This window comes from Zonotrichia leucophrys, chromosome 4 (genome assembly GCF_028769735.1).
Source record: "Zonotrichia leucophrys gambelii isolate GWCS_2022_RI chromosome 4, RI_Zleu_2.0, whole genome shotgun sequence".
NCBI lineage: Eukaryota > Metazoa > Chordata > Aves > Passeriformes > Passerellidae > Zonotrichia > Zonotrichia leucophrys.
Window position 1 is genome coordinate 37,331,988 of NC_088173.1, and position 25,319 is coordinate 37,357,306.

Sequence of the window (25,319 nt, forward strand, 5' to 3'; positions counted from 1 at the left end):
AGAATGATAACAAAGGTTTGTGACTGACTGAGACAGTCCAGACAGCTGGACTGTGATTGGCCATTAATTAGAAACAACCACATGAGACAATTACAGATCCGCCTGTTGCATTCCACAGCAGCAGATAACCATTGTTTACACTTTGTTCCTGAGGCCTCTCAGCTTCTCAGGAGAAAAAATCCTAAGGAAAGGCTTTTTCAGAAAATATCATGGTTACAGTGTAATTGTAGAGAAGAAATTGGAGAGCCAGGGTCCTAGAGGCCACAGGTTGACGTTAGACCAAGACTTTTTGACAGCATTCCTAGGAGACGTATGCGTGCAGCTCTTTGCCTGTTGTAAAATCCTTTCATCCCTGGTTTGTCAGGCTGTTTGGGTAAGCAAAAAGAGACAGATGTTTTGAATCAACATAAAGGTATGTGCTAGGAGAGAATAGCCTTTATGAAATGCTGTACTCTACCAAGAGTCAATGCTGAACATTGCTTCATTCTGGGGCAAGCCTGAGTGGATACAGATCTATCCTAGGGCATGGGCCAGCCCCTCGCAGGCTGTGCAGCGCTCGTTGAGGGTCAGTTTGCGAGAGCAAGGGCTGCAGCATCTCTGCAGCTGCGTGCCCGACAGCCGAGACCCGCACACAGAGCGGCAGAAAGCGAACAGGACAAACACCTGACCTGGGTCCCGCATTACCTCTGTGCCAGGTGGGTGCCTTCAGGAGCCCGGCCCGTCCCTGCCCACCGGGCACGGCCCCGCAGCCCCTCACGGCCGAGGGAGGGACCGAGGGCGGGACGGGCCGGCCCCGCTGCAGCCCCGGCCGCCGTGACGGGAGCGGCTCCGTGCCCAGCGGGGAGCAGCTCTCCGTGCCCGCCGCCGCCAGCCTCGGCTCTGGGCTCGCAGGTGAGGGCAACCCGCGGCTCCGGGCGGGCGGGGGCCGGGGCAGGCCGGGCCGGGGCAGCCGCGGCCTCCCGGGGCCGGACCGGGTGCCGGAGGGGCGGGGGTGCTGGCCCGGCAGCGACCGCACCCCGCGGGCCTGAGGCGGACCCGGGTCCGGCTTTCGCTGGATCCCGGGAACATCCCCCGGGCATCCCCCTCAGCATCCCCCGGGCGTCCCGCGGTGGGCGCGGACACCTCCGTCTCTCTCGGGTGGGTTTTGGGTCTCTTCGGTGCTCGTCCCCGTTTGTTCAGTGATCTGGAAGGAGCCTGTGAGGTGCCCTGTGGGCAAACACGGAGGAATGAATGCCCTGTTGAGCTTTTTGTCTCCGGAGCTGTGGGTAAAGCTGGTAAGGAGCAAGGCTTTAAGTTTTCTGCTTGAATTGGCTGCTGTAATGCTGAATTACTAAAATCACCTGTTAGTGTTTTATTGATTCCTGCCATATCCACGAGTTTCCTACACAAGCGGCCAGTTAAGATGTGGAAACAGGAATCTGGCAGATCTGGCTGCCTGTTCCATTGCCTACTGACAATTAACTGTGCATGTACAATGGGAAGACAGAAGCTGCTAACATTGTCACTCCAATGAGGCTGATAGATTATGAACCTCTAACATCACACAGTTAACCTATTCTGTTGCTGGGTACAATCCCAACAGTAGGTTTTTGTGAGCCTTGGGGCAGTCACTCTGCCATACATAATTTTGAAGTGTGTGGGATATCCTTTATTTGAAATGCAGTGACTGCCGCTGCTTTTAGTAGCAGGAACTGCTACAGTGCGATGATGTGTTTCCCATAATCTCCTCTCTGTATTGTAACTTTTAGTTTATATTGATTGTTTGGGGTTGTTTTTAAATATGTTTGCATGCTGAGCTAAGATCTTTGGTTAAGCCGTGTGCAGTGACACACAGTCCCTCTTCAGAGTTATTTGGTTCAGTTCCCTGATATGCAATTTGTTTAAATTCTCCTGTGCAGTACAGATTTGCCTTCATTTCTGACATACTGAGGTGTCCCTGTTAACAGGCTGAAGCATCAGCTGTTCAAAATACATCTGTGAAATTGGCACAAATGAAAAATATTATTCAAAGTCACAATAAGCCAGACAGAGCTGAGAAGAAAGACTATGCTAAAGAAAACTAGATTTGGAATATGAGGTACCTTGTCAGCTGTTTCAGTTCTGACCCATTGAAGGCTGTAGACCAGAACAGAACTGTGCTTCTGTTAAAAGTATGATTATACTAATAAGTAAAAGCAAATTGCTGGAGCTTGTCATCTGACCAACACACCTTGTCAGGGCCGTGTTCCCATCCAGTTCCAATAAAATGGTGAAGGAGATTATTTTAATCCACATCACCTAGGGTTCAGCCTGAAAAAGGTGTCCTTCATCCATGGGGCAGACAAACAGCAACTTTGGGCCTGCTGATGCCTGACCACAACAGCAGCACCATCCCTTGCTCCTCCTGAAATGAATGATCCAATGAAACATGCCAAAGATTGTGTCCAAGGAAGAAGGAGGAGTCACTTCACTGCACATCTACTGAAGTCTGGTCTGCCACAAGTGCTTGTTGGAGCCATAGGTGTGTTCTGACAGGAGCCCAGGACCATTTTTTTTCCTGGTCACTTTTCATGAGCAGCCAATGGAAAGGGGTAATTCCCCATAAAAAGATAATTGTTTCTTGACAGCAGTAGCAGCTGTTACAGCAGTTGTACTAACAAATATGAGCCAGTTTTAGATGAGTAAGTGAGCTGCAGAAATGATGCCAGCTGGCTGTGTGTTCACACATATTCTTACTAATCACATATCCTTTTGCAGGCAGGTATGTACCCACTGGTTAAATTAGTCTGTCTATTAAATTAAATTAGTCTACACAATAATTATTCCTCAGTGGGAAGTGACCCAGCTTTTGGTTTTTGCTTCTAACAATTTTCTTGCTTTAGCAGTCAAGCACAAGCTTTTCTCCTTCCTGCTGTTTGTTTTGTCTTTGTTAGACTGAAAGGAGCTTACACATCTCTTCAGCTCACAAAAATGAAGTGGTAGCCACGAGATCTTTTGCTTTGATTCTACCACCTCTCCCTGTCTCTTCTCCTTGGCCTTTGCTCTGCTGACTTGCAGGACTGGAGAGGATGAAAGCAATCAGCTGTGTTTACTACAGTTGCATATGGCAAATTCAGCTGCCAGCTAATTACTGAATTCACTGCTCAACATTCCATGGCTTAATTTTATTTTTTCTTCAGAAAGAAATAAAACTGCAGATTTCTTTTCCCACCTAGGTCCCTGGACAAAATGGGGAACGGATTAGTGAAGCCCAAGCACCTGAGGCAGCCCAACAGGCACGTGGCAAACCTGGCTATTGGCTGTGCTGCCAGCCACAAGTTTCTCATGGACCCATGCCTGGGCATCAATGTGATCAATGGGCCAGCTGATGTCCTCTGCAGCAAGGTAGTGGAACTGGAGAAGGAGCTGAAGAGAAAAGATCAGCAGCTGCAAGAGAGTCGTAGCCACGTTGCTGAGCTTCAGGAGCAGCTGGCCATGCAGACTAAGGTCATAGCAGAACTCACCAAGGAGCTCCAGAGCAAGTGCATTCAGCTGAACAAGCTGCAGGATGTTGTTAACACTCAAGGAGAGCACTCTCTTCAGCCTTCTCCATTTAAAGTCTCTGCTGACAGGAGGAGAGGAGCCAAGGAAGGTGTATCTGCAGAGCCAACAACAGGACTGTGTGATTTGAGCAGGCAAACTGTGTTTTCCCTTGAAAAAGCAGCAGTCCGAAAGGATTCCAGGTGAGCTCATTTCAGAGGGCTTCTCTGCTTGTGTTACAAGGTTATTACTTATATCATAATTATATCCTCTCCTCATGATAAGTCAGGATTAAAGTATTCATCCTTTTCATGCAGACTTTGCAGCTGTGATAGAGTCTGGTTGAGTTTGTGAGTAGCTTTAACCAAGAATCATCTGTGTCCCTCAGACTTCAGATGAAGAGTGGTAGGCAGCCTCTGTATTTCAGATGAGAATCTTACAGTTTTTTGGGGATTTATCTTTATTGCCAGCTTCCTCCTTCCCTCTAGCTTCTAACAATCATGGTGTAGGAACTGAATCTTACTTGTTCCTCTTTTAACCCAACTACACCTTCTAGACTGTGACAGACCCAGAAACCTCTGTGGTCAGAGCTGACCTTGCAGACAGAGATATCAGACTGGAATCCTTAAGCACAACTTAGACCCTCTTTTACCTTGCAGTGTAGACATAACCTGAGAGACTGTTTAACATGGTGGTAGCCAGACTCTACCTGGACTTCAGCCAGTGACTTTAGTGCCTTCAGATTTGTGAGGAGCTTTGTTATTCATGGCATATCTGAGTCTTTACCATAGTAGACCTGAGAGTATGAGGCATGTTTTCTCATCCATCATGTCCAGCACTGCACCTTAGAGGGTGCCTCATGAATCAGAAAGGCTGCCTGAGTCACCACAAAGAGCTGAGAACTTCAGCTAGCAGTGTTTTTCCAGAGTAAGGAAACTGCATTAATATTTTATCACAAGTACCTGGGTAGCTTAAATCATGGTTATAAGAGTGTTCTGTTTGTAACCTGTCTTCTCCTTGGCATAATCCTTGTACTGCAGTCCAGCACATGGTTTTCTAGGGTCCCTTCAGAGACAGAATTGTAACAGCAATGAGGAGAGCCAGTGGATTAGCAAAGTGCAGCAGCCAGAACCAAAGCAAGCATTGCAGCTTAAGTAATCCAGACATAATGCACATCATTTTTTGATGTCGTGGTGGCCAAAGTATTGTTTGATCTTCCAAATATTTTGGAAGCAAACATATGCCAAAAAAGCACCACAAACCTGTAGTGCTGTGCATCGCTATGTCTCTCAGTTAGATAAGCCTGTGATACACATGCATTTGTGTAAAACCCCATCACCTTGCTGTTGAGATAGCCAAGTGATGAAAAGCACAAACATTTGGTTTCCTTACCTGGCCTGTAAATACTGTAGTATTTCTGTAAGTACTGTAGTTCAGACACATAAGGACAAAGTGTAACCCTCACTGTCTGCAGAATTCTGAGTGCTATAATTATCAAATACTGACCCCTTAGCCTGACAGTGTCTGTGGGGGTGTTTGGAGTTGCTGCTACCAGTAGCTGCCTTCCCTTTACAGAGAAAGGATTTAATGCAGCCCCGCTGCTGTGTAAGGTAACTTTACAGTGCTCCTTGTGCAAGGAGCTGCCTCAGAAGGAGGGGAAGCTCCATGCTTCTTGAATTTGCATTGATTCCAGAGTGTCACCAGTCCCTTTTAGAAATATTTGTAAAGCAAATGGCACAATTTGATGCTATTTGTATGGCAGGGGTTTGAGTGCCATACTTTTGTTTGGAGTATCTCAGCATGGATGCTTTTAATGGAAGTTTAGAAGCATAGTCTCCTCTTCCATAGTTCTGGAAGCTTTTGTGCTCATTTCATGTATCAGATTATTTGCAATTACTGTATTTTATTGCAGTATTGTACACATGATGCAGGCCAGGATGAATCAAATTAGCAAGGTTGGCTTTAGATGAAAACTAAGTTAGAGCTTATATTCCAATAACCCTGTTGCTTTCAGCAGAAGGTAAGTTATGATTCCTATTTCTAGACACAGTCCTCACCATAGCTACTTGGTTTTATTTTCCTGCATCATCTCATCACCTTCACTTATTTTCAGTCATTACATGGCTAGTAACAATGTAAGTGTATTTACGTGCTCTAGGTTTGTTCATTCCTGGATTGTCCTCAGGAGATTTTTTCCCACATAACCTAGTTTTGATGACAACCTCCCACTGCTTTATGAATACAAACAAGAGGAAGCCTTAAGTGCCTCAGAAATCTGTCAGGGTATTGACTTTGTCAACATTAGGAGCATGGGGACTCAAAGGCAGAATTTATCCTTCACTTCAGCAGTAAAGGAAAACTCAGCAGGGCCATAAAAGCCCCATCAGTGCAGAAGTTGTATAATTGCCTTAATTTCTGGTGTGGACTTGTGGCACTGCTTTTTAGGATGCCTTTGCATACTCAAATCAGTATGAACCCATAGATTGTGTATGGCCTGCTTTGTTTTGGCTGGTTAGCCCCTATCCACAGATTCATCCATTGTTTCTTTATCCATGATTTCTCCTTCTTAAAATCCAGCCACTGGGCTCTGCTACCAGCAGCTCAAATACAGACAGTTCTTGTCTTTACAAGCCACCCATGTATTTATATGCATTTACTGCAGCAGGAACTGATGCAGAGACTGTCTCAGGGAGCAGTGAGAACAAGATTGTTCAATGGGATTGTTCCACCAGGTGACTACAGCACAGACAATTCCCTCACTAGCCAGGCTACCATCCCACAAGTTCTAAACAAGGCAGGCAGAGCAGTGTGTTAGAAATGAGAGGAATGCTCTTGAGAGCAATGGATGCTTGGTGAATAACAAACCCCAGCCATGCTGGGTATTTTAAACTTTGTGATTTTTCTTTTGCAACCAGTGAGAAGAAGCTCATCACAGATGCCCTGAACAAAAACCAGTTCCTGAAGAGACTGGAGCCCCACCAGACACGAGACATGGTGGAATGCATGTACGAGAGGACGTTCCAGCAGGGCAGCTACGTCATCAGGCAGGGAGAGCCGGGAAATCACATCTTCGTGCTCAAAGGTGAGCATTGCTCGCTTGTACAGCACACAAGTGCAAGGAACAGGAAAGGGGTTTAGGAGGTATTGCAGGGAATCACTGTGAGGGTGTTTGTGCTCCTAAGTAATTGGTTCCTGTAGAGGGCAAGGCAAGTTTTACCAGTGACTTTCATGAAACTGAGTGAGAGCAGTAAAAAAGCACTTTGAAACATGAGTCTTGATTTAATGTTTTTTCATGACCTTTTTCATTTCTGAAAGTCCAGAGGCCAGCAGCTCCTTTCTGTTGTACGTATAGCCAACACTTTACTTTCCAGAGGAAGAACAGGTATTATTTAAAATACAGAGAACTGTTCAATCATGAAGCTACTCCTGAAATAGACTTACTTTTCAGCATTCATAAGATACCAGTTTTCAGTGCATGGAAAATTGAAAGATAAGGTCTACATTCATAATTCTCAGAGCTGAGAGGTTGCTTTTAAAAAAAAAAACAACCTGTTTGGCTTTTAATGGGGAAAGAAAAAAAGCTTTAGGATCAGAAGGCTTTCTTAAAATAAGGCCAACAAGTCTGAAATAATTTGTGCTGACTGCTACTGTGCCCCAAATTGCTGTTCAGCTATATTTTAACACCTGGAATTTGCTCCTATCAGCAATAAGGTCTTTCATCTTTTTGCCATTAAAAAAATTGTGTTAAATTTGCATATTTCATCAGCTGGGGACCACTAAAAGTCTCAGAGACTCATATGAGTTAGAACTCATACTATGTATAGTATGAGTTTTGTTGAGGTGGGAATATTTAAACAGGTATACCAACAAACTGGTATATGTTGGGAAGCTCATTTTCTAGCTTTATATGGATGGGTTGGTTGGGAAAAAATGATGGTAACTGTGTTAGGAAAACAGAGACGCTACAGGAAAAAAGAGGAGGCAGGATTTGTGACATATTATTGTGTGGTCATATTATTGCAAGACAAAATGCTAACACTTTGAAAACAGATGAAATATCAGAAAGGAGATGTGCAGCTGGAACTTTTTCTGGCACATTAGAACCTTTCTTGAGGAGATGGTGTGGGCCTTGGAGAGAGCAGGGCAGAATTTTCATAGCATATTTAAGGGAAGGTTTTTGGGGGCCATAAACTGTGAAGTTCAGACTTACTTTATCTTTTACTAGTAAAGCTCAAGAACAACTTATTGAATGAAGATTTTATGTACTTTTAATTTTTCTGCCCTCTCCTTTGCATTCTGCACATATATATATATATATATATATATATATATATATATATATATATACACTCATACATCTGTATGAAGAGATAAACCATGAGTCATTTCCCCTGTGATCATTATTTTGAGACTTCTTTCTTTACACTACACTAGAGTATCTGAACCACAAGGGAGTGGCTTGTTGTAGCAGAGGTTTATCCATCAGGATTTAGAATGGCCCTTCCTTCCAGAGCGCACCTGCAGATTAGCAGTACATTAAAAAAAATAAATCTTTGCTGGTTTGCACGTGAGTTTCAAAGCACTTTTTGCACTGTTGCTCCCATTCCTGTGTTCCAGGGAGTGGCAAAGTCAGAAATATATTGATTTGTTTTCCATCCGCTCTGTGCAGCTGAGCACAGGTTTAATAGCTATTATCCTGATGATTTTTGGCAGAAGGCAGTCTGGAAGTCTTTCAGCAGAATAAACTCCTCTCCTCAATACCTGTGTGGACAGCATTTGGAGAACTGGCCATTTTATACAACTGCACACGGACAGCTTCTGTGAAAGGTACCTGAGGTTAAATACAGCAACCTTGCTCAAAATAAAAACTGTGGATTTTTGTGAGATCTTGCTATACCCAGGTTTCCTTTGAAGTTTTCAATTAAGAGATGTTGGCATGTCTTAGCTATCTACAATAAACTCACATATTTCTTCCTTGAGTTGTTTCTTCTTGGGAACTTTAGTACTATGCCATGAACGTCATTCCACCTCTGGCATAACCTTGATAATTTATCTAATCATAATCTTGATAAACAATTAAGCACCTCCAAATTGTGCTGGTTAGCCTGATGTGTGGCATACTAACAACTAGGGCAGGACTGTGTTTTAATTGTGGCTGCTTTAGTAGAGGTGGTGGTCTCTGGCTCTTATGTTCTTGTGCCTAACACAGTGCCAAGGATGAAATTGCAGTGAGTTTGAAAGCATGTGAGAGCCATGGTATTTTTAGTAGAGTGGATACAATTCTAATTCAATTTAAAATGTGCAGGAATTAGTTGCTTTTGCCCTTCTTTTAGTTCTGCATCATCATTATGTTACTGAGTCTTGCCTAGACCCATTTGCAGCTGGCAGTTTAGGGGCTGACCAGGATGGAGCGTTTAAGTGTTGCTCTGATACAAATATTCCTCTTTCTGCACAAGACTGGGTGTACATCCATTAAATACCCCCTGATTTCCTTTCCAACATGCCATAATTGCTCTGTGACAAACAAGTAAGTGACTAAATATAGTTAAGGTCATCATTTTTTCACTCTCCACCATTTCATAAATAATACTTTTGTTTGAAGACTAATTTCTGTTCTTGTCTAAATCTGCAGGGACTTTGTGCCACCAGTAATTATGAAGAGTTCATGTTGACTTAAAAAGGAGCAAATGGAATAAAACAAGAAGTTGTTTGCTGTAAAAGCTTTTGGTCTTTCTTCCTGCACCCAGTTTAGACACTAAATCATTGCTGGCTTTTCAGATGGAAGTTATTACATGTAGTCTGGTTTTGTTGCTGCCTGATAAACAGAATAGCATCAGTAATGTGATTATTTTTCTTACTAACATGCTGTTCTAATTGAATATGTTCCCTATTTTTCTTTTTTGCCTGCTGTATAGTATTAGCATTATAAAGTAGTGTTTCTGCATAATAAGATGTCAAGCTGCTTTAGGCTTTTGCTAGCATTAATTGTTTTTGAGGTAGGACAGGAATTGTCCAATTATGGACAAGAAAAGGTATTTGAATACTTGCAAACACTGCAGAAATGCACCCCTCCCCACCAGTTTTCCTGTGGTCCTTGTGGAGGCAGAGCAGTGCCATGCCATACCTGAGCACGAATAGTGAACACACATGTGAAACCCTTTCCTGATGCTGGATCTCCTGGTGCCCTTTTCTGCAGCCTGTGAAAACTCACAAGTGAAGGTTTCACCCAAACAGCATCTCAGTGGCTGCTGCTGCTCAGCATCTTCACAGGCAGGAGCTGTATTTGAAATTGGCCGTGTGATTTACCCCAATGTTTCTGAATTTCTCTCTTTTTTTAATCTCATCTTTCAGACTGCAGGCATTTTTCTAACTCTATAACCACTTCATTTAGTTAAGGTGCAAGATACAGGAAATACCAATTTCCAATAGGCTGGGTGTACTTGCCATGCTTTCTTCATGCAAAATAAACTGAAAGATGTTATCCAGGAGAGAAATAAAACCAAAGTAACACCTTTGTTCTCCCATCCAGCATCCAAAAATATTTTTTGATCTATTTTGATAGATGGGAGATCATATGTGTGTATTGTATACAATGAGAAATGACTGTGCTTCATTTTAAACCTGGCATTTTTGTTCCCTGAAAAAAATGGTTCCATGTTGATGATAAACAGAGGAAATCAATTGTCCCAATTTTTTTCTGTAAATTTTATCTCACAGAAAACATAGTTTTGTTCTTTCTTAGGGCAGAAGGAAAACTGCTGATTATGGTGTAGCATCTTTGAAAAGAAGAGATTAAATTTAATAGAATCACCTTTTGCTTAAAAAAATAAGAACTGTTTTGTTGTGTTGGTGATTGCACTCAGAAGCTGCTTAGTGGTTTGCATCTTTGATGCTGAATCCTGTGCCTGCTTTCCATATTAATAGTTTGATTCTCTTTTGAAAATGAGACATTAATATTTTGCTTACTCTCTATTCCCTTATATAATGGACAGTTTGGAGGAAAAGTGGATGAGGATCACAGGATTAAATGAAATTAAATTTATTTCTTGACCTCTGTTATTTCTATCTTGGTGCAGATAATTTGCATACAATCTGAATTTGCATATAGTCTGAATTTGGGTTGGATCCAGGGCACAGTATTTAATGGCACAGGTTTTGGAAAACCAACCACGTTCCTCTTTCTTTCCAGTCAGTCTCTGCATTTTACAGGTTTTGAGTGCAGTGACTGTCTGTGATTAGAGTAGATTTTCCCAAGTGTTCAGCCCTGTAATTTCCAAGGTTGCTCAGCCTATGAAATTGCATGGAAAGCATTCCCTAGAGGAACTATTGGAAATCTATTCCTTACTTTAGTGAGCATTTTTTAGTGGGAATTGAATTCTTTTAAAAGTCTGATTACAATAGGTGCTGGATATTTTAAAATTCAGCCTTGGGCCTTGTGAAATAGCTAGTCTGTCTTCTACCATGAGCTGATTCTGTAATATCATCTATCAAATAATTTGGAAACATTACTGATTTTGTTCTCTTTTTTTTGTTTTCTCAAAGCAATCACTAATGTTAAAACATGGGCACTGGACAGAGAAGTGTTTCAAAATATCATGAGAGTTACAGCACAAACCAGACAAGAGCAATACAGAAACTTCCTTAGAAGGTAAATATGGTGAATTTCTATTTCTGATACTGCTTTGTGCTACTTGCTAACGTGCACAACAATACTGTGCCTGTCTTGTAAACAGAGAGAAAAAGGTGCTCTTCATGCAAATATGGCCTCAAAAGGCTGAATATTTGTATTTTTTTCTTTTAATATTCAGAAGAGTTTTTTCCATTTTAATTGTTTTTCTCCTGCATCACACTAGAAAACTTCAATAGGTGCTTGAATGCCTTTAAGTAGTGGTATAAATGTATAGGGAAGTTACAGGTCTAGAACTTAGAACAATATAATAAATAAAGCTAAGTAAATCCTCCAACGAGTAGTTAGTTTGCTGCTGGAGTAGATTAAGGAATATTCCTTGTCCCTTGGAGATTTGGATATGAGATCTGCATGTCTCTCAACTTATGAACTGATTCCAATCTAAATTACTAGGAAATCTGCAGAGCAGAATAATTCTCTCCTGCAGGGACCACTGAGAGTGGTGCCATGCTTCTCCTCAGGAAGATGGGGAAATCAGAGGTTGCAAACCACAATTAGCTGATGTAATAATCTATCTTTTTAACCCAGAATGACCATTCTGTTGTGCCTTCAAAGCAAGATGCAAAACCTGGCCATGCATAGAATGCTTGTGTATTTTCACATCTTTCCCCACCTTTGATTTCTATACACACTTCTTTGCTGAGTCTAAATAGATAGAAATTTCTATAATTTCCTAACTTTTACAAGTCCAAGTGATCAGGGTGGAAGGTTTTTTCGTTCTTACCAGCAAGTTCACAAAGGTTTTACTGTAATTGGATTATCTTTCAATAGCTGTCCAGAGTACTGAAGTTTTTACTTTTGGTTTTGCAATCTCTGCAGTGCACTTGAAAATATATTCTTGAATTGCTGTCATGTCTTGCGTTTGTAATTGCTAGATTCTTTTGAAATCAATCCTGACATATAAAGTTGATTTACAAACTGATCAATGTTTGCTGCATTTCTAAGTTGTGAGAGTTTATCTGAAAACCAGGATGAGAATGCTTGAACCTTCCAAATTAAGATTTAGTTGTGTACTGTGCTCACCACTAGTTTAACTAGTTATAAAAATTGACTGCAAAAATGGCATAGATGAGAAGAGATCATAAAAATTGTTAATGATAACTGCTTTGGGTTATGGGGCTTTTTTTTTTGTTTTGTTTTCTGGAAGTGTGTCCCTGCTGAAAAACTTACCTGAAGATAAATTAACCAAGATCATGGACTGCCTGGAAGTGGTAAGATATTAAGTTTTTCTAAATAGTATTCAGTAAGCTTCCAAAATAACAAAGAAAAATAAAAAACAACCAAGCTTTTTTAATATGAGAGTGGTTTTGGAGTGATCAGAGCTGAATTCCAGGTTGGCAGAAAATAATAACATTAAAAATAATAGCATTGAGTTATTATTAGAAGTAAGTTATATTTTCGGCATCAAAGGAGCCAAGCAAGTAGTTAAGAGGATTTGTAATCTATCCTTTATTAAGATTAAGTACAAAGTTGCTCTCCAAGACTCTTTTGGTAATCAAATTTACCTCTTTGTGATGTGGGTATGTAATACTTTCATATCCCTTGGACCACATACACTGCAAGATGTAAGGGAAGAAGGCATCAGGTGCCCAGCACACGAATCCAGCCAAGTACCTGTGTGCCTTAGGGCTGTATTTGCCAGCAGCCTTTGAAGGTAAAGGCTTGATCTAGAACCATAGCTGGGATTTTTTCCAAGGATAATGGGAACTCTTTATTCTTTTCACATGGAGGCATGAAGGATATAGGAAGTGAAACATCAGTGAAACATCCACGTATTAAGAACTCTTTAGTAGTCCTTACTCTTTAGTAACCTTCAAAGATTTGTTGGACAATATTTTCTCTCACTTGCCCCCCACCAGGAGTACTATGACAAGGGAGATTATGTTATTCGGGAAGGAGAAGAAGGAAACACCTTCTTTATAATAGCAAAAGGAAAGGTAAGGTATAATAAACCTAGCTTAAAAAATAACATGTACAAACACTTGTCTCTCAAAAGCTACTTTTAGGAGTGTGGTCTTCAGTAAAAATGTTGCAGAGTGTTTCTGCACATGCTATTAAATTCACAATATCGTGATAAAAGACTGGAGCAGCAATGCAAAGATTCAGGGAGCCTAATTTTTCATTCACAATGAACTCATGTTATACTATTCTAATTACAATGTAATTAAATTTTGTCCTGAAGCCTTTTGATTCTGCGCCACAGATGTAAAGCCAATTTTTTTGTAAATTTTTTTCGTAATTTTTTTTGTAAATGAGATTCGACCCTACATCTTCTCCTACATGGTGCAATATCTGATGGGCAAAACACAGACTTGTGAAAAGTCTGAGTAATGGAGTCCCAGACTTAATGGAGAATGGCCTTTGAGCTGTCTCAGAATCCCTTCATTGGTTAGTCCCAGAGGAGCAAGGCAGCAGAGCAGCCTTTATCCCTCAACTGATACCCTGGAGGCTGACTCAGGACTCTAAAGAATTAAATCAGGAGAATTTTCCACAACAAACTTCCATTTTCCAAAACATCTCTGTATCTGTAGATATTCTAGTTTGTTTCTTGCTAGCATGGGCATCAGCAGAAAGTCTTACTGTGGAAGCAGAGTTTCGTGAGGGGAAATGTTAGTTAATGATTCTGGAGTGTTGCCTATTTAACTGAGAAGACAAAAAGCTCATATGACATCTGCCCACTGTGGGAACTGAAATATTTTTCAATCTTTCATTTAAATGTGACTTATTCTGCTTTGTTTCAGAAAGAATGAGGAGAAAATGTTGAGGGCTTGCCAATAGTGAATATATTCCTTCTTCCCAGCAAAAATCAGAGAGGAGTCAGGGAATGTTTGGTTGTAATTTTTGAGAGGAGGGATAGCAATGTATATCTGTAACTCTTTCTGCAGCATTACTGAGTTTAAGACATTTCTCAAATACACAGAATAGAAAGAAAATCGTGCAATACTTTGAAACTTTCCGTTACAAAATTTTTGTTCCTGTACTTTGCAGGTGATAGTTACCCAGAGTACCACAGACCGCTCGCAGCCTCAGGTGATTAAAAATCTATACAAAGGAGATTACTTTGGAGAAAAGGCTCTCATTAGGTTAGTTCACACTGTCTGATTCATGATGTGAATTTCAGGATCTCAATTGTCCCATCACTGTGTCAGATTCTACAACTCATGACTGTTTTGAATATATTTCTTTTCATTGTAAAGCCAGTAGATGAAGGTAGTGACCAAATTTGTGTTAATGTTTTGAGGGGTTGCAGAGAGAGCTCGAAAGTTTACACTGGCATCTACCTTTGGTTTTCCCTGCAGAAGTCAAAGTCTGGCCCTCTGCATTGTGGCTTTTTGTCAATACTTCTGTAAAAACTGTGGTGAGAACTTGTGCCAGGTTGTAATTGCCAGAATGGATAAGGTCCATTGTGACTGGAATGAGCCCTTGTTTCCATTGCCCATGGCAGTAAGAAACAGAGAGAAGGAGTCACACAGTCCATATTTACGTGTGTGATAGAGAAGGGAGTCACCTGGCTTTGGGAATGTTTTATATCCAAAGATCTTTTTAGAAATAAGTAGTGAATTCTGATGTAGTGATAATTGCATCTCACCCTAATTTCTTGGAAGCTTGCTAAAGGATGTAATGATCCAAGCCCTATTGAAACTGGAAAAAAATACTGTGCTAGACCATAATAATGATTAGTAAAAGGCTAAATGTTGTATTTGGTTCAGCAGCATTAATTCAGGTACAGGCTGCAGAGGCCTTTGAGGAGTTTAACCCAGAGCAGCTGTGCCCCTCCATGAGTGCAGTGTGAGGGACTTTGAGGATTTTGACATGCTTCTGAGCTCTCCTAATGCATTTCAATTCTCAGTGACGACGTCAGATCAGCAAACGTCATTGCAGACGAGTACAACGTGGAGTGCCTCGTTATAGACAGAGAGTAAGTACATTGCACCTTCATAAAAGATTTGCTTCCTCTTTCAGTAGGTTAAAGTGACTTTCAGTGGGTTAATGTGACTTCACTGTAGGCAGAACCACAGTGTTTCCTTAAAGGAATCCTGAACGAGTGGTTGTGCTTTAGGAATACTAATTAAGAGAGGCTGACAGCAGGTGCTGGAGCACAGAAGCTTAAGAGTAGTTCAGGGTTACTCTTTTCTTTCTCTCCTTGTAGTGGTGATTTTTATCCTGATCTCCTGGGTCAGAGGTTCCTAAGGCCTGTTCTTGTTAGTGAAGCCCAGTGCAAAGAGAGCATTCAGTAATTCTGCCTTCTCTGTCACCAGAGTCCCTGCTCCATTTAGTAATGGGTCCTTATCCTTTGGAGATTTGAATATGAGATCTGCATATTTAGTAATGGGTCCTTTGTTTTCATTTAGTTACTGATGTATTTGAAGACACCTTTCTTCTTGGCCAGATTAATTCCAGGTGGGCCTCAGCCATCCTTGTCTCATTTCTATTTACCCTGACAACCTCTCTATATTGTTCCAAGTAGCCTGACCCATTTTCCATCTCCTGTGTGTTTTCCACTTAAGCCTGAGTAATTACAGGAATTCTTTATTTCTCCACACAGGTCTCTTGCCCCCTTTGCCAGATTTCTTGATCATTTCTTGAGCCTGGAGGAAGTGATCCCTGAGTATCCACCAACTCCTACTGGGTCATGACTCAAATGTTCAGCAGTTTATGATGTTTCCTTTGTGGTTTTAGGACATTCAATCAAACAGTTGGAACTTATGAGGAGCTGCAAACTTATCTGGAAGGTTATGTGGCCAATCTGGCCCAGGCTGATGAGAAACGACACGCAAAGTAAGTCAGATCATGTTTGTTACACCTATAGTAGCTAATCATAAAAAAATGTCATAGATACTTAAGTAAAATCATGGATGGTAGTTGAAGGAGATGAGCCCCTAGGAATGACAGCCATCACCATAGTAAAACTGTCTGGCTATGCTTATGGAGCCCAACAAACTTTTTCTGATACAAAAATTACATAGAATTTCAGGGTATTGACTTCCAAACAAGAATTCATTCTATTCCTGGAGAACTGAGGAAAAAAAATAATGTTGTGCTCAAATAGATTTTGCATTTTGATGGTAAATTCTTTGACTGGTAAAAATCCCTGAAGGCCAACTTTAACTCCAGGTTTAGTTAAAGAATCTGTATTACTGTGCAAAAGATTGAGTGCCATTTCAAAAAGAAAGAAGCAGACATAAAGAAACAGTTTATTTTTAATGTTTCAGTGCAGCACTGATGGTATTGATGTCTGCTCTTAGCTGTGGGCCACACTTTTAGTTTATGTACCTTTTGGTTTCAGTCTGAGCACTGCTGGAAGGTTAGCAGAGTGTGTTTTTCCTCTGTTTAGAAATGTATCTGCATTCTGATTTCTGATAATTCTACTGCAACTGGTACACAGTTGCTTCTCCAGCTTGGACTGCCCAAACTTTTGCAGCTGCCTCCATCAACAGGAGTCTTACTAGGGATCAGGTCTTGCTAAAATTACTAGTAGATTCTACTCAGTGAATTTCAGTAGCATTTTTCTTCTAATTTACTTCTAAAGAATTCCATTAAGATTCTGTTAGGAAATAAGAGTTTTCTTTCCTTCTCCTTTCCTCCTTTTGCTTTCCCACTTCCCCTTTCCTCCTTTTCTATTTCCTTTCCTTTCTCTTATGTAGGATCATTAAAAGTAATGGCAAGGAAAAGAACTAACCTATGTTATTTTTTTTTTAATGCAGAGGCAGATCCTTCTGTGGACAGTTGACCAAAGAGGTGTCTTTGGAGATGATAGAGCTGAAGGAGAAAGTAGCCCAGTTCCCTCCTTCCCCATTCCAGAATTTAGAAGTTGTCACAACTCTGGGTGTTGGTGGGTTCGGAAGGGTTGAGCTTGTAAGAGAATGTTTTAAAATTATTCATGTAGCTCTCTGTCTTGGATGATTGATTTAGCCACTGAATAATGGGAAGGATTTTGGTATTCTATGTGCTTCTGCCCCTCAGGCAGAAATAATTCTCCATAAAGCACTGCATAGTTTAAAAAAGCATTTCAGGACTTGGGTGTTTTAAGAAGCCAATCCATTCTTGTGTGCCTCCATCTCCTGCTGTTAAAAATACCTTCCTGCTCACTAGACATAGTCATCAGTTTGTGCATGTGGAGTTTACAGACGTGCCTGCCTGCATTATGTCCCCTGAATGGCAGGCCTTTTTCCAGGAATCTGCCTGGACCTGGAGCAATCTGAATGGCACCACATAGTCTGTGCTGGTGGAACTGCTTCTGTATGCCCCACAGCAGCTCCAGCCAGCCTGAGCTGTCTCTGAGCTGTGCTCACTGGGAAATTTCCAACAATTTGCAATGGCTCTTTTGAGTCATATTCAATAGCGTGATCAGCTGTGCTTCTGGGATACCAAGGGCTTCATTAGCCCAAAGCCTTAAATTCCACTGGCCTCTGGCTGAGCTGCAAACATCTGACAAAAACCTGAATGCTTTTTGTGCAGGCTGCTGAAGGCAATGGTAAATTAAAGGAGACTTTGTGCTTTTAGTGAAGTCAATAATCCTTTACAGTCGTTAGACCATCAACTATTCCATTCTGATTCATGCTTCACAAAAAAAATTCCACACTGGAATTCTACTGCAGCATCTGAATACTAAGCTGAAAATTGAATTCTCATCCAGCTGTAGAACAGATATCTGCTTCCTTCATTTCAAGAGGCCCTTTTTTAACTTCCATCTTTTTATTGCATATTGGATAATATTTCAGTGTAATGCAAAATCACTTGTAAACAGTCTTCCTAAACTGCCTCTCCTTTTTGTTTGTATTATGCTGGTGATTAGAAATCTTAACTTGAAATTGGGACCCACTGTAATATAAACTCACTGTAATATGTAGTACCTATCCAAGCTGCTGCTCTTTGGTATATATAGCATGAACAGAGGGAACATTTCACTTTACGAGTGGGGACTGGGAAAGTGAAATATCTGGTGCTTGGCGTAAAATCCACATAACAGTTCTGGAGAAAATCTGGAATTTGTCTCTTGTTACAGCCATCAATTTCAGTCCTGTGCTGTGTTGAAAAATATCCATATCAATGTATCTACTGAGAACAATTTAGTAAAACATCCTTTCTTTGCCTCATGTGCTTTCATCATTTTTATCCACAGGTTAAAGTTAAAAATGAGAACGTGGCTTTTGCTATGAAATGCATAAAGAAGAAACACGTAGTGGACACCAAACAGCAAGAGCACATCTATTCCGAGAAGAAAATCCTTGAGCAGATATGTTCTCCATTTGTTGTGAAGTAAGTTGAGCATAAGCTTCCCTTGATTTTGTCCCCCAGCTGACCCCTGGGGCAGCACTGTTAGGAATGGGGTTTGGCACACATGAGCTCTGGAGGAAAGCCACTGCAAGTCTCGTTTTTATTTGGCTTTTCCTAAATTGCTGCTGTTTGTCTCCACAGGCTGTATCGCACATTCAAGGATAACAAATACGTGTACATGCTCCTGGAGGCTTGCCTTGGAGGGGAACTGTGGAGCTTGCTGAGAGACAGGTAACAGCAAACACAGCCTAACCTTGCCCTTTAAAGTCAGCCCCATGTGGCTACTGAGTAGGTTCTCCAGTCAACGTTTGGTTCAGTTGGGTTAATATTCTGGATGTTAAATATTATCTGGTTAATAACTGAGGCATTTTCAGAACTTGATTGTGATTATTATTTTTGTTCCAGAGGCAGCTTTGATGAATTCACCACCAAGTTTTGTGTTGGTTGTGTGACAGAGGCTTTTGACTATCTGCATCAAATAGGAATTATCTACAGAGACCTGAAGCCAGAAAATTTAATTTTGGATGCTGAAGGATATATAAAATTGGTAAGATGTAATCAATTGTAATGTTATCCTTTTGTGCCTGTATCCTGTTTCTTTGCAGGGGGGATATAAATAGCATGTAATTATAGAACCAGGATCCTGGAGTGTAGTAACTCTTGTGCTTCAGCCGTAAAGAGGGAGGGCTTTTCATTGCACAATGAGGAACTAAGGCATTAGAAAGCCACTGCAAGCCATGGACAAACTGGGGAATTGCAGCCTCTGAGAGCTCTTGCTACAGTATAAACAGCAAAAGAAAAAATTCTCCCAGCAGTCAGTTTTATTGTGAGAACAGAAACCACATTTCCCGGGTGCAGAACTACCTCCCTGTCCAGCCTCATACAATCACAGGTTCAACATTCATTGATTCCATTTACAGTCACAAGTTCCCTCTCTTTGTGGAGAGGGAACACAGGAAAGAACTCCTGCCATGCTTTACTGTGACCATGAGATGTGCAACAAGAATACCCTTCAGGGAGCTTGACAATGAGCCACCCACTGCTTTCCAGGGACAGTAAATCTCATGTCCTCAAGGAAATCATGGGTTGTTCTCCCCAGAAGGAAAACTATTCAGAAAATTACTTGTGATACTAAATGTATCTGTTTTATAGCATTCAGTAATCCAGTGGAATTACCTCTCCCTCCTTCACAATTACACTGTGAGGTGGTTCTAGCTGTAAACTAGCAATTCTGGGGTTTTTGCAGAAAGTGAGGATGCAATTAAGACATTAATGCTTCCCAGTGCAAAACTCCTCTGCATTATGCAGCATATGTTGATTTTCATCAGGTTGATTTTGGATTTGCAAAGAAGATTGGATCAGGGCAGAAAACCTGGACATTCTGTGGAACCCCTGAGTATGTTGCCCCTGAAGTCATTCTGAGTAAAGGCCATGACTTCAGCGTGGATTTTTGGTCCCTTGGGATTCTTGTGTATGAACTCCTCACTGGCAGGTAAGTGCCTCCTACTCAAAGTTCTTACCTAGTTTACCTGTTATTAGAAACCTTTCCAAGGTTATTTTTAGACAGCCTTGCAAAATGATACTTCAGTATGCAAGCCTTACCTTTCTTTCATCATTTCAGAAATGTCACAGACCTAGTGAGCTATGTATTCTCAGTTCTGCCTTATCCAGGCACAAGCTGTAATTGGCAGGTGTAGGGCTCCTGCAGCTGCTGCTGATGTTTCCTGTGAGGAGCAAGTGACAACAAGCTGTTCTCTTCCCTGTTAGTGGGTGATGGGGTGCAGTGGGATGGGTGAGCTGTAAACAGGGCTCTCTCTCTTTAGCTCCCTGCACACTCCCATGACAACTCTTTGGGAATGCTCAGTGGCAGTACAAAATGGAACCTTCTCTGAGTTAGGCTCAAAGGGGCACATGGTCATGCATTTTACCTGGTACCTACAGGAAACTTCTCAGCCTCAAGCCTTTCTATTATCTTAAACAGGCTGAAAGGGTGAGGGTTGTAAAAGTAGGAAGGTGGGCTTTTTTTCCATTTTTTTCCATATTTTTTCTATATTTTCTATACTTGCTTAGATAAGTACTGGCCACATCTGCTCTTGCCAGATGTTGCATTTAGCAGTGTTGCTTTCTTTTTTCCAGCCCACCATTCTCTGGGGCTGATCAGATGATGACATACAATTTGATTCTCAAAGGCATTGAAAAGCTGGATTTTCCTAAAGCAATAACAAGGCGACCTGAGGATTTGATCCGCAGGCTCTGCAGGTATGAGGGGCAGTGAGGCAAAAACTGAGTGTAGAGAGATTGAGCTCTTTTAGGACTCAGAGTGAGCACTGAATTCCTGAGAATCTCATTTGGAATTGTTATGCATGGCATGGTCTATTCTGATTGAATTCAGTAGGCATTGCATGCTCCTGAATGTGTCACACCTCTGAGTCTGCAGAGGCTCTGGGCTTTCTCTGCAGCTGGGAATTTTTTCTGAAACACATCTTTGGGAAAATTTATTAAGTGGGGGCTGCGGAAAGAGCTAAGGGATTTGATTATCAAATCAAGCGCATTGTTAAAAAAATAAAATCTTCCAAAATGACTTAGGCATATAGATTCTACAGAAAACATTAGGCACTTAAAGACTGGCTTAAGTCCTTCAGAAAATGTGCAGAAGGTGATATTTCAAAAGGGCCAGCCTAACTTAGTGGCCTGCACAACCTGTGGCTGGTGACACTGACTTTGGATTCCCAGCTCCTGGGGGATTTCATCCATGGCACTGGGAACAGTATTCAACATTCTTGTGTACCACAGCTGGAAGGATCTTTGTAATGTAAATTTTGATCTGCCTCCTTTTGTAACTCAGACCTGGTGGCCAGGAAAAATAAGGATATGCAGCTAAAACTCAGCCAGCAGATTTCCCTCTGCTGCTTCTCACAGCTGAGTTACACTGCTTTGGCTTTCTAGAAGCATTCTCCATCCTCAGAAAAAAGGAGCAGTGAGTAACACCTCATTATATCTCCTCATGAGGCCACATGTTTTATGCAAGCTGCATCCTGTGCAACTGTTAAATGCAAGCAGTTAGGACCTATAAATGCTCTTTTAAAAATATCAATATTTCATATATTATTATTCTTATAATTTTTCTTTTTTTTCCTTTTTTTTTTTGAGGCAAAACCCTACAGAAAGATTAGGCAATTTGAGGAATGGAATAAATGACATCAAGAAGCACAGGTAAGCAAAAGAGACTTCCAAGAAGAAAATTTTGGGTTTAATTTGAAATATTTTTAATATGTTAGAACCCAGATAGGTAAACTCATAGACATCTCTGTTGCTCCTCAGTATTTTTGCAGCTATAGCAAGCAACAATATGAATGTAAATCCTCAGCATGATTATCTAGAAATCTTATTTTTTACTGATTTTGCTGCAGGTTGTTGATGTAGGAATTTAATTCAGTTCTCAGAGAAATCAATGCCAGTTCAGCATCTGCTTCTCAGACCTCCTGACTCTTCAACATTGGATTTTTAAGAATGAGTAGTTAAGGGCTCCATAGCAATAATTTTAGGGGTTTGTCTTCTCTCTTGTAACGAAGAAAGTCTTTCTCACAATGAATTTTTCTAATGCAAGTCCTTCTTCTAACAAAGAAAGCCCTCTGTAAATTAAACATTTTCTGTTTTCTCTTTTTATCTGAGCTGTTTCTAAGCCCTTTACTTTGTGCCTAGGGAAGGCAGTTCTTTGATTTTTCTGCTTGTCTTCCTATTCTCATGCTGCAAAAAGGGTGGCATTCCAAGGAGGCACACAAGCCTGTGCATGGCTGTGTTTCTGCACGCACTAACCTGCCTGTGTATGCCCCTCCTCCATGCACAAGTGCCACAGTGCCTGGTGGGCCTGACGCTGCCCCTGCCTTGTGTGGCAACGACGGTGCTGGAGATTCCTCCTTCTGTCTTCTTACAGGAGTTGGCATGAAAAAAGCCTCTTATAGCCCTTGTTCATGTGATTTTTCTGCTCTTTGTGGTATGATGTCAGAAAATGACCTGTCTTTCTCTTTTGGTCTCTCCCTGTCTGTCTTTCATCTCTTTTTAATCAGGTGGCTGAATGGTTTTAACTGGGATAGTCTGAAAGTGAGGAAATTGACATCGCCTTTAAAAAGAGAGGTATTGCCTTTGGCTTTCAGTGTCATAATGCTTTGCTAACACAGCTTGGCTACAAAGGAGAACTGATGGTGATAGCAAAACTTCCCAAAGGTGCATTTGAATTATTACAGTTCAGCATTTTTTGTGAAAATTGAATGAAAGAGGGACAGCAAGCAATACATAACTTACAGTCAGTCAAGTAATGGAAATATTATTCTGCCTGTGTACTTTGTATTACATTTTCACCATTACTAGAACAAATGCTGTTTGGTCAGAAACAAATATTGAAAAAATATATCTCCCTTGGTAATGGGCACATTATTAAGATACACTGTTCATTTTACTGTGAAGAGTACAAATTCCTGTGTTCTCCTGCTACCGAGTTCCAACACATCCTTGAGTAAGCTCCCAGTTTTAAATGGCCTATTTGTTTTTGCCTTTAAATGAAAAAAGACTGAGGATAAAGCATTTAAAACTCACTTTGATCTTAATTTGAAACAAAAAGTAATTCTGAGGTCTGCTTTGAGTAGCTACCCTATGAGTGTAGATTTGGTCTTAATAGCATTCAAATTGTACAGTGTGGCCCAGTTTTCTTACTGAATTAACAGGGCTTTGGATGAAATCAAGAATTTATTATTTGGGAATTCCTTTTGTACAAGAAGGCTAATGCCACTGTTCTGTTCTACAATGCAATTACTGGAGGTATTTCTTTTAAAGAATGAGGAATTGCATCCATTGAAAGACATCATCTTTGTCATATTAGTCTTTCATTTCCATGTTGGGAGCAACAAAAATTATGCATAATCATAGAGAACATTTTCAAGAGGTACTTTCTGAAACACCCTTTTGTTTGTGTTTCCAATGTCCTAGTTGTCTGGACCAACTGATTACAGCTACTTTGACAGCTATCCACCTGAAGTGGGAAGCCCTCCAGATGAACTTTCAGGCTGGGACAAGGATTTCTGATCATTTTTCTTCCTGGCACATTTATAGAGACTCATAGGCATCAGTTCTATCTTGTTTCTTGCTTAAAATGAAGTTACACAAATTACACAGCACTCCTTGAAGAATAGAAGACAGTACAGAACCAGAACTTGTTTGGATAATCCACCAAAATCTGTGCATTTCATGGCAAGGGCATGCATTCAGTCAGCAGAGGTAACCTGAATTTATTTTTTGATACACAGTGAACATTTCCCAGATACTTTTGATTGGATCTATGGTTTTGCCACTAAAAATATCACTAGCTGAAATGTTGATATTAACAAGGTTACCATACATCTTTTTTTGGGTGGAGAGGATGGGTATCAAAAGCCAGCAGTTGTGACATTTGTCAGTAGATAAAACTATAGGCACTTATTTTTCTTTTTCTCTGCTGTGTTTTGCTTTTCCTCCAAGATGTCCTGTATTGCATTGATCCATAAATGTGTAGAAAAGAGACTTTTACTGAAAGGTTGATTTGATTTAGCTACAGCCAAAAAGGTCTCACTGTGTAAGCTGTCAGTCTAGTTTTGCACCAGGTTGGATATGTGAGACTGGTCAAACAAAAATTGTATGCATAATAGAAGTTGCCTAGAGAATCAGACTGTGGTGTGCATTTCCCTTACTGCTTCAAAGAGCCATGTGCCTTTCTTAAAATGTTTTGCTTTTGTGTAGTGTGAAGATAAAATAGATGGACAAAAAGCTTTTATCTTGCAGGGAAAAAATGCAAATGGATGTTGTGCATTCATGGCTTATACAGGAAAATTCTGTGTTATAAACCCCAACTGCTGCTGAATCAGGAATGTTCCTGGGTTTCATGCTGGGTTTATGGGATGGATGCATCTGCAGCCACTGCTTGGATTTATTTCAGCTCCTGCTGAGACCAATCCAATTTAAATTTCCGGGCTGAAGCTGCCGCAGCTTTACCGCATTTCACAGGCTGGAGGGAAAAGCTCCCGGGCAGCTTGTACTGAGTGCTCAGGGTTTACTTACCCATGGCTGCTGGATCACCTCCCTGGCTGCTGGGAGTGACTTCTCCCACTGGGAAGGGGAAAATGAGGGAGGGAATGCCTCAGGGGCAGCTCCATGCTTTGTTACATGGTTATAATTATTTTTCACTGGTGGGGGACAATCGCTTTGACAGCAAATCAATTTCAATATTTTGCATAGCCTTCAGCCTGAATAAGGCAATAGAATATTTTCCATTGAATTTAATGAAGGTTGGATGGAGCCCTTGAAAGAAGACACTACATATTTAGCTGATTTTGTTTCTCTGCCTGTTTGCAAATTATTATGGAAATTTGCAGCCAGCAAAGCCTGTGCAAAGTGGAATCAGAGAGGGTGGAGCAGAGGCTGTAAGCTGGGACTCTAGATGGTTGCAACTTAACTTTGTTTAGTAATACCAAAGACTAAATTTTATTTTCAGGATTTAGATGAAGCACTAGACATTACGTATTTGTGTTTCTCCGTGCATCTACCTTTCTCTCATAAATATTTTTATTACAGTCAAAATAATATTGTGCCAAGTTTTATAAAAAGCTTTTGAATGTATTTTTCCATTGTATTTATATGTAGTTTCCTTATATATACATATATATAAAATAAGAATGGGGGTATATATATATGGTTTTTTAAGTGAAAAATTATCTGTATGATAAGTTTAGTGCAGTTAGCATTAAGTCTGTGCAGCTGTGGGATATATTTCCTTTATAAAATTGAACTTTGCTTGATTATTTGTGTGCAAATAAAGTAAGCTTACAAT

General features: G+C 40.8%; 1 protein-coding gene across 5 annotated transcripts; it reads left to right on the forward strand.

Moving 5' to 3' along the window:
• Nucleotides 1-550: 550 nt before the first annotated feature.
• PRKG2 (protein kinase cGMP-dependent 2) lies at nt 551-25,157 on the forward strand. 5 transcript variants are annotated; one of them, XM_064711145.1, is made up of 20 exons: nt 1,207-1,274; nt 2,282-2,500; nt 3,195-3,701; nt 6,414-6,580; nt 8,212-8,325; nt 11,041-11,146; nt 12,333-12,396; nt 13,045-13,122; nt 14,174-14,268; nt 15,036-15,104; nt 15,866-15,964; nt 16,891-17,041; nt 18,309-18,445; nt 18,605-18,694; nt 18,869-19,010; nt 19,792-19,955; nt 20,600-20,722; nt 21,614-21,676; nt 22,531-22,597; nt 23,447-25,157. In XM_064711145.1, exons 3-20 carry the CDS (start codon nt 3,208-3,210, stop codon nt 23,540-23,542), a joined length of 2,319 nt encoding a protein of 772 aa, XP_064567215.1. In that variant the 5' UTR covers nt 1,207-1,274; nt 2,282-2,500; nt 3,195-3,207; the 3' UTR covers nt 23,543-25,157. The 5 variants fall into 5 exon arrangements, with proteins under 5 accessions (XP_064567217.1, XP_064567218.1, XP_064567214.1 ...); XM_064711147.1 differs by lacking the exons at nt 1,207-1,274; nt 2,282-2,500 and adding an exon at nt 551-695; XM_064711144.1 differs by lacking the exons at nt 1,207-1,274; nt 2,282-2,500 and adding an exon at nt 736-891.
• The last annotated feature ends 162 nt before the right edge of the window (nt 25,158-25,319 follow it).